At 45.2% G+C, this 17833-nt stretch overlaps 1 protein-coding gene across 1 annotated transcript in view; it reads right to left on the reverse strand.

The window, feature by feature from the left end:
* Positions 1–6906: 6906 nt before the first annotated feature.
* Positions 6907–17833, reverse strand: part of T265_15351 (hypothetical protein) — a gene marked incomplete at both ends in the record, with an annotated part of 25559 nt that continues 14632 nt past the window's right edge. Inside the window, 4 exons of the mRNA XM_009177698.1 lie at positions 6907–7377; positions 7485–7768; positions 13016–13200; positions 16641–16819. Coding sequence (XP_009175962.1) covers positions 6907–7377; positions 7485–7768; positions 13016–13200; positions 16641–16819 — 1119 coding nt within the window. The remainder of the gene's footprint in view (positions 7378–7484; positions 7769–13015; positions 13201–16640; positions 16820–17833) is intronic.

Consider the following 17833-nt stretch of genomic DNA (forward strand, 5'->3'; position numbering starts at 1 on the left):
TTGAGGTGACTTCACTGATGCAATCGACAACTGCAGTTGAGCTGTTCAAGATAGTCGGGGTACTCACAGACTACACAAGTGATCCTCAAAAGTCAGATATTGGTCGTAGTCAGCACTCGCCGATAACTTCAGTTCGCGATATGAGAAGTAAAATGGTACATGAGAAAATCAAGGATAGACAGATTACAGGTGCCACACACTACGCAATTGATGCATCGCGACAAAAATCACTTCCCCGTGGAAACCTGCAACCGACTTGTACATGCTAAGCGGGCTGTACGCATTTTTGGGGAGAAGTTGACAACGGCAAAAACGCTAGTTCAAATCACTGTTCCACTTACCTTAAAACATCTATGCTTTTCAGCGGGTACAGTCATTTACATATTAGATCACGTATAAAAGATTCGGAGCTACCATCTACCAGGACACCGACAACGAAACACCACACAAAGGTCTAAACACTTCCCATTACACACAACACAAGGAAGAACTGCTGGTCGTGCATCGGATTCTTTAAGCGCGATAGTGCCCACATAATACTATAAAACATCGACAAAAGGAGAATAACGAGAAACAAAAAATAAATCTCCGACAAACTAATAGACGGAGACGGGGAGAGGAAAGGGACAAAAATAAAACTTAAGGGCGCAAACCTGGACGCACCTTTAACGTGGAAAGAAGTGTGAAATTCTTTTCAAATAAGTTCAAATAAGCTGTTTTTGGAGCAACAAATTAAAAATAGCGAGTAAGGTTCAGAGATCCAGCTGCGGATGCATGAGTGCGCAATGCGAAGTCACCTTACTCAAAAGTTGGGGTGAATTGAAAGGACTGTATCAATTGCATCACAGTCGCGACGGTTCCACCGACGAACGCAATCACCCCGATAACGATGAATATGACGTCCTTTACCACAACTTTCAGCCAGAAGTATTTTACAAGATGACGTTCGGACCACAGGTGCATAATCTCCAACACAGAAGGCAAGACGAAGGCGAGGACAGAGCTAGACCATGCGCCCACCAAGGAGATCATAAGATCTAATTTTGGTATAGTGATGACCATCAAATCTACATAATAAAAAGAAAGCAGAAATAGAATTAACACTAGAACGAACGCCGTCAAATTTTGCGATGTGCATGGGTAACAACCCTGAGTAGGTAATCCGGCTGAGATACGCAGCTGCTTTTGCTCAGCCCAAATCATTCTAGACAGATTCCCAGATTAGTATCTTAATTAGTGAGACACCGGTATAATCGTAATGACGGCAGACTGTACATCCAAATCCGGTCAAAACTGTCTGTTAAAAATACTGATCGAAAGTAACAGTGCTTGGGATCAGATTGTTAAGCCGTTTAGAGACACTAAGGTTCTAAGGATCCAAACGGGATTGTATCACGCAATCCATTGTGCAAAGCGCATATGTCTAATTCTTGTTCGGAATCTCCAGAATTTCCATGAAAATTCAAAACCACGGCCTTTCTGTTATTAGTTCGACAATGTACAAAGAGTGATCTGTTCAGACAGGAAAATTCAAGTCACTCGAGCATTCTGTTTGAGAATGTCACTCTAGGAGCCAATCAACACAGGATCATGTGCCTACAACTGGGAGAATGAGATACGTAAACGCTACACCTTGTCTGTGTGCGAGTAAACCATTCGCAACTACTAATCTGGAGGTCAAGGATTCAAATCCGTTAGTGGTTCGAGAGCTGTGCACCGCTGATGTACATCCACGACACTGGAAGGAGTTGTGGAGTTTCACAGCTCCTAAACATCGACTCATAAACGGCTCATAAACACCGACTACAAACTTAGTTTTAGGTTCACTTATGGAAAGACGTGACTGTTATGATAGTGTGGTATCCGCCAGTACAAAAATTTTGGTTACCTCCATACGCATAGCGTAAGCAATGAAACGTACCAGAACTTCGTCCAACCACCACAGATTTTGCTGGAAATCATGTTTATTTTTTACACCCTAACAGTTTGTCCTATGTAAATCTCGGTGCAGTCGTTGCAGTTAATTTTATACACACAGTCCCTAGTCCTTCCAACCGGCAAGGGATCTTTCAATTACACAAAAACTGAACGTAGCGCTTTTCCTTCCTAGAACGTTGGCTAGGTTCAACAGTCTCCGAATAACCTCCAATGTCCCTGCTTTATTTGGAGTGACTGCTGTGCCAATCCATTCCTTACTGGGTCTAGAAACCGGAGCCAATATCTTTTATAATTGACGCCAAATCAAGCTCATTGGGTATCCTGTTTCTTAAAGTCTGTTTGTAATCTCGATTTGAGCTGCCGTTTGGTCGATCTCTTCTGCGCACAGCCGTCCGACCCGACCAAATATCGATGAGAAAATACTGGTGTACACGGACTTTTGGGGTGCTGATGAATAGTTGAAGACAATTCCTGTGTCGTTTGGTTTCTGGTAGATCGTAGTTTTTAATTTCCCACTAATCTTATTTTATACAGCTCAGAAAGGGCAATGTGCCCGAGATGGACTCTATTTCCATACTAAACTTGATGTGTGAACTTAACCTATTGAGATAGTCATGGAAGCTGTTCACGTTATCTCGTTTGACTACCACATAACGTCAAAAATCAATGGTACATCCAGAATATGGTTGAGAGGCCAGATACTGATATAATCACCAATTGTGTGTGAATGGAGTTTTTGCCTTGAGCGTAAGAAACAGTAAGCAACAGAATCACCCAAAGTCACCCAAATGAAGCCCGGGTAAACTGCACTTCGTCCATATAACCATCTTTCGTAAGCATCGTGTGCACACGACCGACTGTAGCAGGATACCATATACCTGAAAATAAGAATGCCGCAAAACCTTTTACATCTAAGTACAAACCCAAATTGAGTAAACAGCTTTGACTTCTCAGTGTGCGGCTGTTTGAAAAACCGTTGTAAGATGGAATCAATACATCAGTCGGTCGATCTAACGGCACCACAAGCTCACTCCATGGTGACACAACTGTTCACAATAAGACTGCATTGTTGCACAAGCCTATTCCGTTACACTTCTCGTATTGAGAATAGTTATCCACCTGTCAGAAGACCACTCCACTGTGTCCCCGAAGTTAAGTAAACTCAAAACCTTATCAAACATCACCGAAAACAACCCCCATATAGTGCGGCGTGAATACCTCACCACCTTAGCCTCACCGCCCTTATCATTTTTATTTCGTGATAATCATCCATCCGCGCCTCGGTTTGCGTGTAAAACTGTCATGTCTGATGATTCGCCAATCTGTTGTATCTGACTGCCTACCCCGCTCTGGTGCCTAGTGCCGAAAAAAACTCACCGAAGGGAACACAACAGCTTTACTCCAAACAGGCGAGTGCGAAAATACAACGGCCTCAAGCTATTTTATTGGATGGACACGGCGCTCAATATTCGCACAATGGAATTGAATTTTCGAAAGTTATGACGTGTCTCTGATGGACTAAAGCAATCAGGCAACTGAGTTGAGAGTACCAGTGTAACGGTGATACTACTTATCGGGAGGCACGCGAGTAGTATGTGTTGTTCGTAGAATTTCGTTTTGCCTCGATTGAAAAATGGAATCCTGTTGCGGAATTCGTGGGGCCAGTTTGTAACATTTGCTTGGATTTGACCGACGAATGGGTGGAGGCAATGAATCTCTAGGAAGACTCGTTCGGGAGAAAATCTGCGTCCAGTTTTGTAACTAAGATGCAGAATAGAGTTTTGCTTCTTTGTTCAATGGTCTGTAACCGGTCAGTTGGCATTTCCGAATAAATAACTCCGCAGCGAAGGCCTTCTTCCTTTCACGAGTATAAACTTTTAAGCCCCACTTAAGCATCCCGGTGATGCTGGCGGATTATCCCACAAAACTTTTCAGCCAGAGGCACAATTGCTTCAGGGAACAATGAAACTTGGTGGGCTGCAAAAATATGAACGTAGATTAGGACGGTTTTTTGGTTTGAGCACATACGCGACAAAATGGGACATTTTGGCGTACAAAGTTTTACTCCACTGGTAAAGGTTTTGCAGCTGTGCGAATAATGGGCACCAATGGACACTGTCTGACCTTGATCCAACGCTGTCTCGCGCTATCTGGCTTCAATACAACGCTGTCACGCGCTGCATACCTGATCAGCAAAAAGCGGAGTTGAGAGTCTCAGTAGATTTCGGGTATTCATTGGTTACTTCCAAGAGTCTGACCTTCCCGATACAAAAATTGTTTTGGAGGTAACGCACCACGGCGAGTTAAGCTTTCAAATACACGGAGTATTGAATTCCGTGCTGATATTCACTTCACAAGTTTCAAAGGATTTTCAGTCGAGCTTGTGCACTGAGTGAAGTTAACCTGTGCAGAGACGCGGAGAAGCACCGTAGAACTGTTTCAACCCTGTTTTGGATCGTCAGTATTGCGCTTCACATGAACCTCATCGCACGAACCCTCCATCTACGAAGTGGTCACTCAAGAATCCAGTTTACACGTGACCGAATGATGTGGTGTCCGTGACGAAAGAATGAGTGGTGCAATATCCCAAGTGCGAACTGAAGAACAGGCACTGGTGACCAAAGGTCAAAATGTTCAAACTCCAAACTGGGAGAGACAGGGATCGAGACTCTGGAGTTTCCTGAAATGCGCACAGCTAATGACTCTCAACAAGGAGGAAACAGCTGTATAGTGCTTTTCGGATTCTCAGCACACATTGGCCTCACTCACACGACGAGATCGATCTTTAGAGATGGAACAAAAGGTCTTCAGTAGAGAGTGACTTCACTCGCAGGACGAAATTCTGAGAGAAAACTTCCAAACCTCTCTATGCCTTCAACAATTTCACGGCATTCATTAAAGGTGATGGGGCGAAATGAGTTTCCAAATGTTGTAACTCATCATCATCATCATTATTTCTGAGAGAATCCAAACCTCTCTATGCCTTCAACAATTTCACGGCATTCATTAAAGGTGATGGGGCGAAATGAGTTTCCAAATGTTGTAAGTAACCATCATCATCATTATTATCAAAGACAGCAACATCAGTGTTGGCAATGATGCTTCACCGCCGTACAACCATAAGGTCCGTCTCTCTCTCTCTCTCTCTCTCTCTCTCTCTAGCTCTCTCCGGTAAGTTAAATCAAGTGTAACTCATCATCATCGTCGTCGTCGTCATCAAGACAGCAACGTCAGTGTTGACACTGATGTGCTTCACTGTCGTACAAATATAAGGTTCGTCTAATTATATTTAAAGCCCTAGAGTGAAAAGAAGATAAAAAGAGTGGGCGAGAGAGGGGATCCAGTGCTGGCATATGCCAACCATTCTGTGGTACCTACACCTCCAAGCGCTCAATCAGACAATCTGGAAAGAAACTGACAGCACGAACACCACTGACATCAATTAGCTGCCATTTCTTACAACGTCGCCAGCCAAGCACAGATGGGGCGACGGGGACCCCATCCTGAAAGGCTTACAACACCAGCAACACCCAAACTCTTCGTGATCTCTTCCACGCCCTTCTGCCAAGTCATGCGTTGTCCACTTCGCGGTTTGCGCCATTCTGAAGGAGGCACGGAGAACAACACTTGTCTTGGTCGACGGCGTTTCGGCATGCGTAGCACATGACCGATCCATTGTAGTCGATGATGCTGGATGTTTTCCCGGATTGAAATACCTGTCGGACAACCAAATACCCGTTTTCTAATCACCCCGTTACTAACACGCTGATAACATCTAAAACCAGCCACGCTTCTGGGGCATCGGTGGTTAAAAACCTGAAGACGCTTCAAATCATCTGTCCGCAGGGGCCATATCTCGCACCCATATAACAACACAGCTCATATTGTAGCCTTGTACACGCGACCCTTAAGATCCACTGATACGCCTTTTTAGCGCCACAAGTGACGCAAATTAACAAATGTGATTGGAGTCTTTAAGATTCCCGCACTGACTTCATCAGACACACTTCCGTCAGAGCTAATACAACTACTGAGGTCTGTAAGATTATCCACAATCTCCAGTGATTTTCCTTGAATTGTAAGGAATATGTTCGCAGATGGTACGTTCTGAACCATGCCTTCGCACTTTAAAGGCGCATGCTAGAAGATTGTGTGATGGTAGTCGGGCTATTCAAAAGGGCTCGTGCTTCGCTTTGGTCCTCAGATATGAGGGCAATTTCATCTGCGTACTCCAGATCAACGAGCCTCTCACCAGCAGCAAGTTGAACACCGGGGTTTTAAAGACCTTCCAGCGTTCACCTCATCATTTCATCATTGAATTGAACAAGAATGGAGAGAGTGGACATCCTTGTCTGACACCACTTTTGGTAGGGAAGCTTTTGGAGAGCTCACCGTGCACTCTCACTCGCCCAGAATTATTCGTATATAGAGATCGGATTATCTTCACAAACCTGTGGGACATACCCTATTGAGCAAGTGTAGTTAACAGCACTGACCGATCGACAGAATCAAACGCACCCTTGAAGTCAAGGAATATGAAGATTGTGGGTTATCTGTACATGTGGCGTTGCTCCAACACTTGACGGAGTGTGAAGATGTGGTCGAAGCAGCCTCTACCCGGTCGAAATCCCGCTTGATTCTCACGAGTCAAGGTTTCTCGTGCTACCGTAAGATGACGAAGAATCGGTGACGCCAGAAGCCTCATCACAACAGGCGTCAAACTAACACCTCTGTGGTTACTACATTCACTGAGAGTACCCTTTTTGGAAATGGGCACCAAGATCGATTCACACCAGGTGTCTCCAGATAAACCGAAATAGGCTAGACAGGCACTGGCTGAGGAATCCACCACCATCCTTGAAAAGAGTGGGTGGAAGGTCGTCAGGACCAGCAGCATGATGACAATTGAGTGGAGAATAACATTCGGACACTTCTGAAATTGAAGTCGGCTCCATATTTACCGCCCACCTCTCTGTTGATAGCCAGGTTTCTGGACTGGAGGTGGCAGATGGCCAGCTGAATTTCTGCTCGAAGTACTGTGTCCAGCGGTCCAAACGTTCTGCTTTGTTGCATATCAGGGAGCCATTTTGGTCCCTGATTATTTCGCTGACAAGAGGTTTCCGCCGACCAGTTGAACGAATCAAGTGCAAAAGCTTGCGCACGTTTCCAACATTCTTTGCATCTTCCATTTCCTCGGCCTTTCGGGTTCACCAAGCTTGTTGGTCTGCGCGGACACTCATTTTCATCTGGCGTCGGATGATGCGCCGGGTGAAGTTGTGGTGGCTGGTGTTCCAGAAGGAGCGGCGGGCGGTGATCGACTCTCGCCACTGATAACTGACGGCGATGTGGTCTATTTGGATTCGGCGCTGGTTTGATGGTGGGCACCACGTTGTCAAGCAATTTCCGCTGCTCCGGAAATTCGTACTGCAAAGGAACCGTCTGTGATCAGCACACATCTGAAGAAACCGGTCTCCGTTGTCCGTGCGTCTCGTGTCCAAACCAAGACGACTACCCAATCGGGCCTCAGCAGCGCTTAGTCTACCTACCTGGGCGTTCATATCACCAGCAACCACAACGATATCTGAGCTTTTAGCCTGTTGTAGAAGGGCACCTAGAGCGTCATAGAAACTGTCCTTGGCAGATTCAGAGCTACAGTCAGTTGGGGCGTAAGCAGAAACAATAAACAAGGTGCGATGAACCTCACTTCCTCTAGATTCTCTCACCGATGTTGCCAAACGAACCGCACAGAGGCGACTGTCAACGGGCATCCAATCAAGCAGATACACTTCAGTTTGTTCGCTCAATACAATACCCACCCCAGCATATCCAGCTGCATCACCAGAGGTGCGCAGCCGGAACCCGGAAGAGAGCGAGAGGGTAGTCAGTTCGATCACAGTACTTGCGTCCTACACCATTGTTTCTGACAGACAACATACATCAATACAGATGGAATCCAGCGTTCGCGCAAGAGCCACCTATTGACCTGTATGCTTCAGTGTGCGAGCATTGAAGGTGGCTAAATAGACAGGCTTTCGGGGTTTGAAAACAGACTTCGAGGTGTTTAGGGTTGTAACTGAACTCAGACGTGCAGAAGCTGCAGCTGAGTGTGATGCAGGGCAAGCAAAACGGTCAGCCCTAGAGATGGGACCTGCAGAGAAAGTATTCGAATTTGGGTGGAGGAGGGCGAAAGAAGGAAAACGTGAAAATGTAAGAAGGGAGGCGTTAGCAGTAGCATGTTTTCGCTTACCGCCCTGCTGTATGCAGCAAGTAAAGCGACCCGGCTGCTGGCACCACACGACGGCCAATGTGGCATGAGAGTATTTTTAGTTGTGTATGTCATGGTTGTTCGAGGGCTGGGATACTGCCAGGGTGCCCACACCTAGACACGAGGACGATTAGAGTCCTGAACCAAATTCTTGGGCTCAGAAGCCTAACCGCAAAGCAGCGGTGTTCGGCTGAAAATGCAAATACATTACCATTTTTACGGAACACGTTGCAATACATGTTCCAACCCCCAACCTGGAGACTGTGTTCGTCAGACCTCTACCCATGGACCAACCTGAAATGAGAGACTCTGTGAGTGTCGCGCGCACCAAACCCCAGTACAGCTCAATGGGTCGCCGAGGTACACAACTCGCCACACCATGGTAAGGTCCAGTCTCTTCGTGACGGCCTGTGACTGTGTAACTGTGATGCATGGAGCCACAAAAGGTGTCGACGGCAGATGGATAAGATGAAAAACAATGAAAATGCTACCATGGAAAATGGAGAGTATGCCAACGTATGATGATTCGTCTTTTCCTAGTCTCGGACTCCTCAATCGCCTGTCAAACGGAGCGAAAAGTACAAATCCGCACCCTAATCACTCGACCAAATGAGCGACTGAAAAATTCATCATCAGTATAGAAGATATAGCCACACAGATTTATAGGTATTCCTCTTGGAAAACGCAGTGTGGCTTTAATCCATCGATGACTTTTATAGGGAGAATTACACCTACGATGGTTCAGCAACGACTAGACACAATGTCTTCCCAAATTAGGGTAATTATGGCACTACTATGCTAGACTAACTCAATAAGTCTAAGAATGTGTCTTCTCTATAAAGATCACACTTTTGAAAGGTAATTTATGGGGAACTGATACATAGTGTCACATTCATCGGCCAGTGTACACTGTAACCCCATGTGTTATAGTCAATTTAGTGGCAATTGCCTAAAACCGATATCGGAATTGGGACACCAACCACCTATGGTCTCATCGACAGAATGGCGTTCTCGATCATTGGCTTACACAGCCGTTCGACTCCAGGGAGAGGAACTGCAAGTGGTGGACCGTTTTATGGATCTTGGAGGTTGTATTAGTTCCGATTGTAGTGTGACAGGTGAGGTCAACGCACAATTCTGCAAGGCTCTAATCGCGTTTGCTAATTTGAGACACCTATGGCGTTAAGGTGGTGTATCCCTGAAAGTAAAGGGACGTGTATATCAAACTACAGTGCGGGCTGTTTTGTAGTATGGCTGTGAGACTTGGCCTGTTCGAGCAACGGGTATTCCACAACCGCTGTCACAGGACCATACCTCGTGTGAGATGATGTCAGTGTATCCGTAAAGAGGCAATAAAAGGCGAGTTTTCGGTTGTGCAACGAGTACTTCTATTGAAGAATGTGTCCAGCACCAGAAGCTGTGTTGGTTGGGACATGTGTTGCGTATGCCGAACCATCATTTGCCGAAGAGAGTGCTGTTTTCCATGCCCAATTCAGAGTGGCAGAAGCAGAGAGGTGATCAACCCTTGACCTGGCACAGGGGTATGGAGGAGATTACGAAACGTTTGGGTGCTGTCGGTGCTACTCGCCTTCCATTGTAAAGACCTCGTGATTCCCACTGGGCCTGGTTGGAGAGTGCAAGATGGCTGCCAACCGATGTCACTAGCGTTCTTGTTGTCAGTTTCTATCCAGATTGCCCGAATGAGTGTCCGGGGGTGTAGTAAAGCAGCAATAAGGCCCTTCCTCTCCCACCTTTATTCTTTTCTTCACCATAAGGCTCTCAAATAAATAATGGTTGTACGCCCTCGAAGCACCAGTGTTGTACACTGATGCCATGCTATCCATGATGATGACAAAAATGAAAAAGTCGCCCCCTCCCCCCATCCTCCATACACTGAGCATCTACTCCAAATAGACCACCTAACTGCTTCTTCGGACTTGGCCGTCTAACTTGGACATTCTTATCACCGCCAGGATTACTATATGCCGTCCTTCATACTGACCGATGCAGTCGTGAAAGATCTTGATAAAACTCGTCCTTCTCCATCTCAGAACTGCAGTGAGTTGGAGCGCATCCCGATAGATAAATAAACACCGCTGGCCACATCGACCTCCATTGATCTTAATTGAGCCAGACAACCGTACAGCACACAGATGATTGTCTACTGGGATACAGTCTAGTAAGGCGCTTTCAGCATTGGGGCTGAGTGCAACTCCCACACCGCAGATACCACGAGCCATTGTGTCAGGAACACAGGATACCCGAAAAGTGAAATGTGAAACATCTGAGCTCATCCTAAGCAGCTTGAGGTTCACGGTCGAAGTGGAGACTTGCATGCGTGTTTCAGAGAAAGCATACGTCGACAGAGATGTCTGTTGCCCAATATGACAAAAAATAGGCCCATTGAAGGCTGCAACGTGTATCAGATCTTTTGAGGTCGGTAAGTTGTTATTTTGGTTCCTTTTTCTGGTCGACAGTTTAGACACAGAACAGTTGCTAGGTGAGTGGCAGATGGGTTGGTGGCACCGTATCGTTCGACACTTCTAATGCAGCTGCTGTGGCAGGTGCCTTTTGAGCGGCAGCGGACACTTTGGATTTAGAAGTATTTCGACCGTAGTGAATAATGCGCCGGTAGTAACAGTCTGGCGATCGGAATAATCGGTTTTTAGGGCCGACCTTTGCTATCCCGTTCTTACTCGAGGAAAGGAAGTATCACTGTTCTCATAAATATGGACATGCTGGTCGACTGCTTTTACACTCCTATTGCAGAAGTCAGTATGACATTACCTCCAAACAGGCAGTAGTGCACTCTATACTCTTTCCATGTCAAGGCCACTCGGCAATTAAATAAGATGTCTCAATAACCTATGGAAGGTGACCGGACAGTGATGTTTAAATATCCTGGTGGAAATCAGATGACTCGGATAAAATTAAAAATGTCCCGGGGAATGGTCAACACATCACACCGTTTTGGACACCTCAACAGAGAATCGAGTCTCCTTAGATTAAAATTGGGAAAGCTCATGGAAATTACAAGAACGTGATGCCAAGATAAACTTTCCGTAGACCAAGATTTCCTCACTTTCGTACATTTCAAACTCAGAACACCTCAGTGCACTTGATGCGTTTGAAATTTAAATGTGAATTGAAGGCCTATATAATTGACGCACAAGTTATCTGGCTACATTCGCCTCCCAACCACTACTGCTTCACTTTACCTGCCACATTTTATATTACACTCCCGGTTTTCTCGGAAAATGGCCAACAAATTGTCCACAAGTTTTCAGTCAAACAATACTGCCATTTGTGCCGGTGTTCTCGTATATGGAAAGTCTTCTGCATCAATTCTAAACAACGTCATTCGCGTGCTATCGCCCAAATGGCTCAAGATAGAAAACATCGCACTCGCCATCCTCGAACATAAAAAGGTGAGATCAAAGGTAACCGAAGTGTTGTATGGAACCAGTTGTGGGTCCGTAAAACATTATTAATATTAATTCACAACTGGGGCCACCTTAGCACTGGAATGATACCAAGTGCAAGAACAGCCGGCAGATGTGCGAAATGGTGACCTCGTGGAGAGGCACAAAGCAGTTGTCCGAAAGCTGAATTATCTAGTGCTATATAGGTTTATCGACCATAAGCCTTGCTCAGTGAATGGGTGCTTCCGAACACTGTAGCGATTCCCTCACCCACCCACTTGATTGTTCAGCTGACAATCGCACCTTTTTTCTAAACTCACAAAAACGTCACACAGAGGTGACTCATCTGACGCTGACTTTCTGTACCGTCTAGTGAGCGTAGCAACAAGTCATGGGCTGACACACCCACGTACACGCAAACGTACCCACCTATAGGAAAACCGAACCAAGTCAAGACAGACTCGCGCGCACGTGGGGAGCAGGGAGTCAACCAGAATCCAGAAGTCCACGGACAGTTACAGGATACGTTCGGCACCTACAGTGCGGAGAAAACACGTTCCCGCCGTCCGGACTTTCACCAAGGGGCTCTCACAAACGATAAGTTCCCTTTTTTGACTTGCTCCACATTTCGCATTGCATTTATTTTTATATGTGCTGCAACTCACCACTGTCAACCACAGTAAAAACTGTTATTAGTGCATATACCTTCTGAACCATATTATGGCTACCATAATCTGTGCACTAATAATATTACTCGTTCTGGAGAATTGCCGCGAAGCTCAGAGCTAATGGGTGCTCCGATGAAATTACAATAGCGTGAATTAGGGTGGAGAGGTGGTTTCCTCCAGAAAGTCCCCGAGTACTCACTGTTCGTGCAAAGCCGTTGGCGGAATCCGGTTGTCACGGTCCGCTGGGGTTTTCTTGATTAGTTTAATAAGCTATTGAGTGGAAGGACCGTGTGTAAATGGATCGTTATCAACAAAGGGTGATAGTCAGCCAAGGAGTCGTTTGACCGGGGAAAAAACATGATTACTACGAGAACATTCTGGCGAGAAAGCACACTTTCGGTTATCCTCATCACCAACCTCTACGCAAAAATACACCACTAGAACACCGATTCAACCAGTTACAGCGACGCTCACCGACGGATAGATTTGAAGAGGTAACCGTACGGTGAACGCAAAAACCCAAAGCATCTACCTAGCATTGGTCACAAAAGTTCTGTTGTTGACACGAAGGGTGGTCACGCTTAGCAAATGATAGAAATCACACTCGGTCTGTACGGTATCCGTCGGATCGTGAGGCGTCGATAGGTCCTGTGCCGGTGTCTTCATCCAGTTTGACGGCAAGAGTGAACACGGTTAAAGGTGACCTGAAAAACGTTACTCACATGTGAAAAGAACTAGAGAGACCCGCATCGTCTTGATGTGGATGTACCGTCGGTTCTCCGAAGCTTCACGATGACAGCGTAGCTTTTCCATCAGTCGAGCAAAAATGATTGCCGGGATGTAGTATTGTACTAGATAGGAGACCAAAATTGCGAAGATGAAGAGCGGTTTGATCGGAGCAAACCAGCTGAGAGAAGAGATCAGAGTACGCAAATGTAGAACAATAACAACGGGTTTTGTAAACAAGGCCGCACATAACTTACAGTATGCAGAGCAGACCTTGAAAAACTGTACTGGACAGCCAGTAGATGTGGCTGTCTAAACTCATTTAACCGCCTTACTGACACCAAAAGTTCTACTGAATGTGTTACTGGGTTGATGATGACGTTCGGAACGGTTTAGTTGGAACGGGCCTGAAGCAAACCAAAATGCTGCCGAGTTCTCATGTTCCCCATTTGGGGTGGTTGGAAAAGGTAATCGATGTACATATACCTTTTCTACCATTAATCTTCAAAACTTGTCCTGGGTTGGTAGTTAAATGTAATAATGTCTCCGTAAATTCGAGTGCATTCTAAACCATTTCTTTCAGTGGTACACAGATCACGCGATTGCATCATATTAGGCATGTACATGTGCCTTCACTCAAAAGTTCTGTGAAGGTAGGGAGCAACGGGATTGAACACTTCCAGAGAAGAGTTGTCTACTTTTCTTGGCGTAACAACTTTCTGAATGTGATTTCCAGCGATACTGAAGAGTTTGCAGGTGGCTTCCAGTACAGAGCATTCTCTGAAAACCGAAAACCGTTCGGTGCGACGGAGAACAGTATACACGATCCCTAATCTTCAAGGACGTGAACGGATTTTATCGGTCTAAATAATAACCCACAACAGGTTGTTCACGTTTGAGTTTATAGGCAACAGAATTTAACCCCACTCCCCGTCACCTACAGAAGTGAATCTCAAGTTAACATCGGTCAAAAGTTATGGATCCGCAGTATCATTTTCGAGAAATGCCTGTGTTTAACTGATGGCTTGATAAAGATCCTACGTAAATAACAGTTAATTTTTGTGCTTCAACTTCTACAACTTTGAATAGCACTACGATTGTTTGAAGCCGCTTCAGACCACTGTCGTTGAACGAACAAAATTAGATCGGCGGCAAGACGGAGTTGTTTGTTGCACTTCCGAAATGAACTATCAGCCGCGTGTATCCCGTTTTACACAGCCGGAAAGAAGACATTGCCGCAGGTGAGGATGTCGTTCCACCAGTACCATTTGTAAGATGTAATACGGCTGCACTAATGGATTGTTCGATCCGTGTAGGTGTTTAGTCTTGACCAGACATGACTATAATTCAGTGAGGATGTCTGTTCGAAATTCGCCACTGGAGAATATTACACACCGAAGATTCTGAACCTGCATTGAATCGTTCGTCCCCCAGTATCCTACCAACAGTCATTCTCAAGTCATTCTCAAGCTTTGCCGATACAGACGAAATATTTCAATTAAAAAAAACTGAAAAGTGTAAGTAGAAGAAACTTGAATCGCTATCGTCATTTTATTGGGATTCTGTGCACGATTTCTAATTCTACTGCTGAAAACGATATCGAACACTGAGAAATCTGTAACAGCCTTCTGGTTACATTCATGAAGAGTACTTAGAAGCGGTACAACACGCCTCCAACTTCAACGTAAATTGACTAGGTTTATTCCTTTTAGTTCGCAACTAATCAAAAATAAACCTGCCTTGAAAAGATACATCGGTACAGATCTAGATGATATACAGATGGTCATGCACTCTCATGTAATATGTGGTACGTCGGTTACCCGGGACGCAGGTCTGCTTTACCAATCAAACGACCCTTATAAGCAAGAACACCATGCACGAGCAACTGTTTCGACAGTCATCGTAGTACGTGCTTGCTCCCATGGATACACAAGATGTACAACCCTGGTACGGATGAAGCCGGAACATCACTCCTGTTGTACTGGCATAATCGTTCTGGTGTGTCTAGACCTAAGAGAAAAGGTACTAGATTCCAGTTTCACCGTTATTAGACCTAATTGGCAGTCCATATCCATGGCCACGCCAGGCTTCGAATCCCGGGCATCTGTCATGTTGATTCACGAGAATGATCACACCCGCACAAGAGGAGGACCGTTCTAAAGAGAATGATGTGAATGACGTGAATTCTACAAATCCAGCAACCACCCGTGAAAAAGCCGAGGCAAACAAGACTGCTGTACCCTCATCAAATGCAGTTATTTTCGGGACATTTTACCTTTTAATGCGTGCGTAATTTGGTCGATCAACCCAAAACAACTTGAACGCGTCTTGCAGTGACAACACACGTTCTGTCACTAATTACATGTGGTTAGTGTGTCGAATCATCAAACACCAGATGGACCAGACGAATCAGATGAACCGGACGAAATTCCAGCGGTCGGTACAGTAATCCCTCTAAGACAGAACTGAGAACGGCATCCTCGAGAGAAAGCCTCCTTAGTAGTTGTTGATCAAGTGACTGCGGACCCACCCGCCGAGCTTGACGAAGGGGTCAACAGATACCTGATCAAAAACTAATAAACGTACCCCAGCTACTAATATTCCGAAAAATCGCCGGAAAGCCATCTTCTAAGTGAGACGGATTGTCCTCTTCTTCCAATGAATCCATATGATGTGAACAGAACCAAATGTGAAGCAGATTAGGCCAACTATATGAAGTCAAGTTAAATCTGATAAGCTAGCAGAAAAATAATATCGGCATCAACAATTCACGGAAGATATGGTAGAATAATTTCCAACTGATCAATATAACAAAAAAGCACACGAAAAACGGTCAACACAAACATGTCCGGTAATTCAAATATCGTGTGACCAGGTCCTGTGTGACCTCACTTGGTCGAAGAGCACTGTTGCTGGCTTTACCGTCTAGCATAATCTTGGCCGAGTGTAAACGAGGCGCTAAAGCAATCAGACATCATCCACAATTAGCTTCAATCGGTCAGAGAACTGCCACAAACAAATACCACGGTTATTGGCGAGACGAAACCGTCAGATATCGACCGATCAAAACGTACTGAAGAGCAAAACCTTTTTTGGATTACTTAAAAACATTTATCTCCTATAGCCTTGTACAAGACCGTGTTAAGTAGATTTGCGCGGAATGCACCGATGTTTAGTAACCGAAGAATTCTATCAGACATGTTGCTGTGTTTTAACCACAGAACATGAGTAACGGCAAAGTTGAGTACCGACAGACAGAAACATAAATGGCGCGATCCAGAACAATCGCGGACTTTCGGTAGCCTGCCGTGGGCTTTCAAAGAAAATGATTGTAAAATAGGTCCAGTTTTGCGCCCATCTGGGTTCGATTTACCTGTAGGAAGAAGTTACAAGAGCCGACTCACAAAGGCCCCTTTATATAGAATGATTTTGGTCTAGTCTGTAGCAACACCAGCTAGAATATCCGACACCTTACTGACGCCTTCCTAATATGTGCGGTATCGTTAATGTAAACAGGAAGGACAGATCATCATCGACAAGTTCAACTAAAATGACTTGAGAAATAAGAGGTAACTCAAACCAACAAACATGCATCTATTGATGTACGCGAAGGTCACTTACAACGGTCGTTCTGGGATTGTCAGAGTGATGCTGCCTTGTGCATTGTCCCCTGCATTTAGAAAGCCGAAGAAGCCGACCGAGGCACACACGCAAATCACGACAACCATACCCACGTTAAGCACACCAGTGAGATCGGTATAGCCCTTCGGATGAGCCATTTTGTTTTCTATGGGTAAAACCTGACAACAGGAGAATGAGAGTAGTACGAGTACGTGGAGTTATCAGCATCACAAGAACAAAGTTCAAATGACACCAAATATTTTGTTCCAAGCGGTTAATAAACATCTGTGAGGCTTGTGCAGCTGGTAAGTGGACGTGGAACACTCGACAAGTTTACGTAACTCTGGATGGCGAGAAGTGACACACAAGATAACTAATGGGTGTCGTACAGAGAATTTTACTTCACTTTTTCATCCTCCGAGCAACCATGCAACTGTTTTCGTCTCCCAAAAAACGAGAAACAGTTGACTAACCCATAGAAAGATTGGTTTAAGACGAGATCGATGAGGAAGTGTATGGCAACAGAGGAGGGCATGTAGGATGTGTAACAGCCTGGGTATAGAGTCGAAAGTCCCATAGACACAGTTTCTGGTAAGAACCATCTGGAACAGCTTACCACTGAATCAAAGAAAGAAGAGCGTTACACATCGTTTATGACGGTTGAGAGGCAAAAACGTGCAACTGATTACCGATTGCAACCTGAAAAATCTACGCAGGGGACATACGACTTAGCCTAAAAAGGGTTTCTCACCACTAACAAAACAGATTAGTTGTCATTTTCTTCAAGTTGTAAGAACTACGTTCTCCTGATTCACCTGAGAGACACTGTCACACTCCTCAGCTTACGTTAGTACGTTAGAAGTACTTTACGACACACGACGTGTTTGCTCCTAATCGCGAAGTAAGTGGTGCACAACCCTTAAAAGTACACGACCGGACAACACCAACTGCTGCCACATTCTGCGTAATGGGATGGCTCCAGCTATCATAGAGTACCTATAGTTCGGTGAGTGGTAGACAATCTACACGGTCGTACCACGCCTATTGTCAGCGCCTTATGCGATTCTTCCAGGCAATTGCGTGAGCTAGGTTTTACAAACAATTCCGGTGACTATATTATTGTAATGCACTGCTCATAAGTGTTAGGCAGGAATCCACGCGGATCCCACTATACCACACGTCTTTAGGCGCTG

Source organism: Opisthorchis viverrini (genome assembly GCF_000715545.1).
Source record: "Opisthorchis viverrini unplaced genomic scaffold opera_v5_447, whole genome shotgun sequence".
Lineage (NCBI taxonomy): Eukaryota > Metazoa > Platyhelminthes > Trematoda > Opisthorchiida > Opisthorchiidae > Opisthorchis > Opisthorchis viverrini.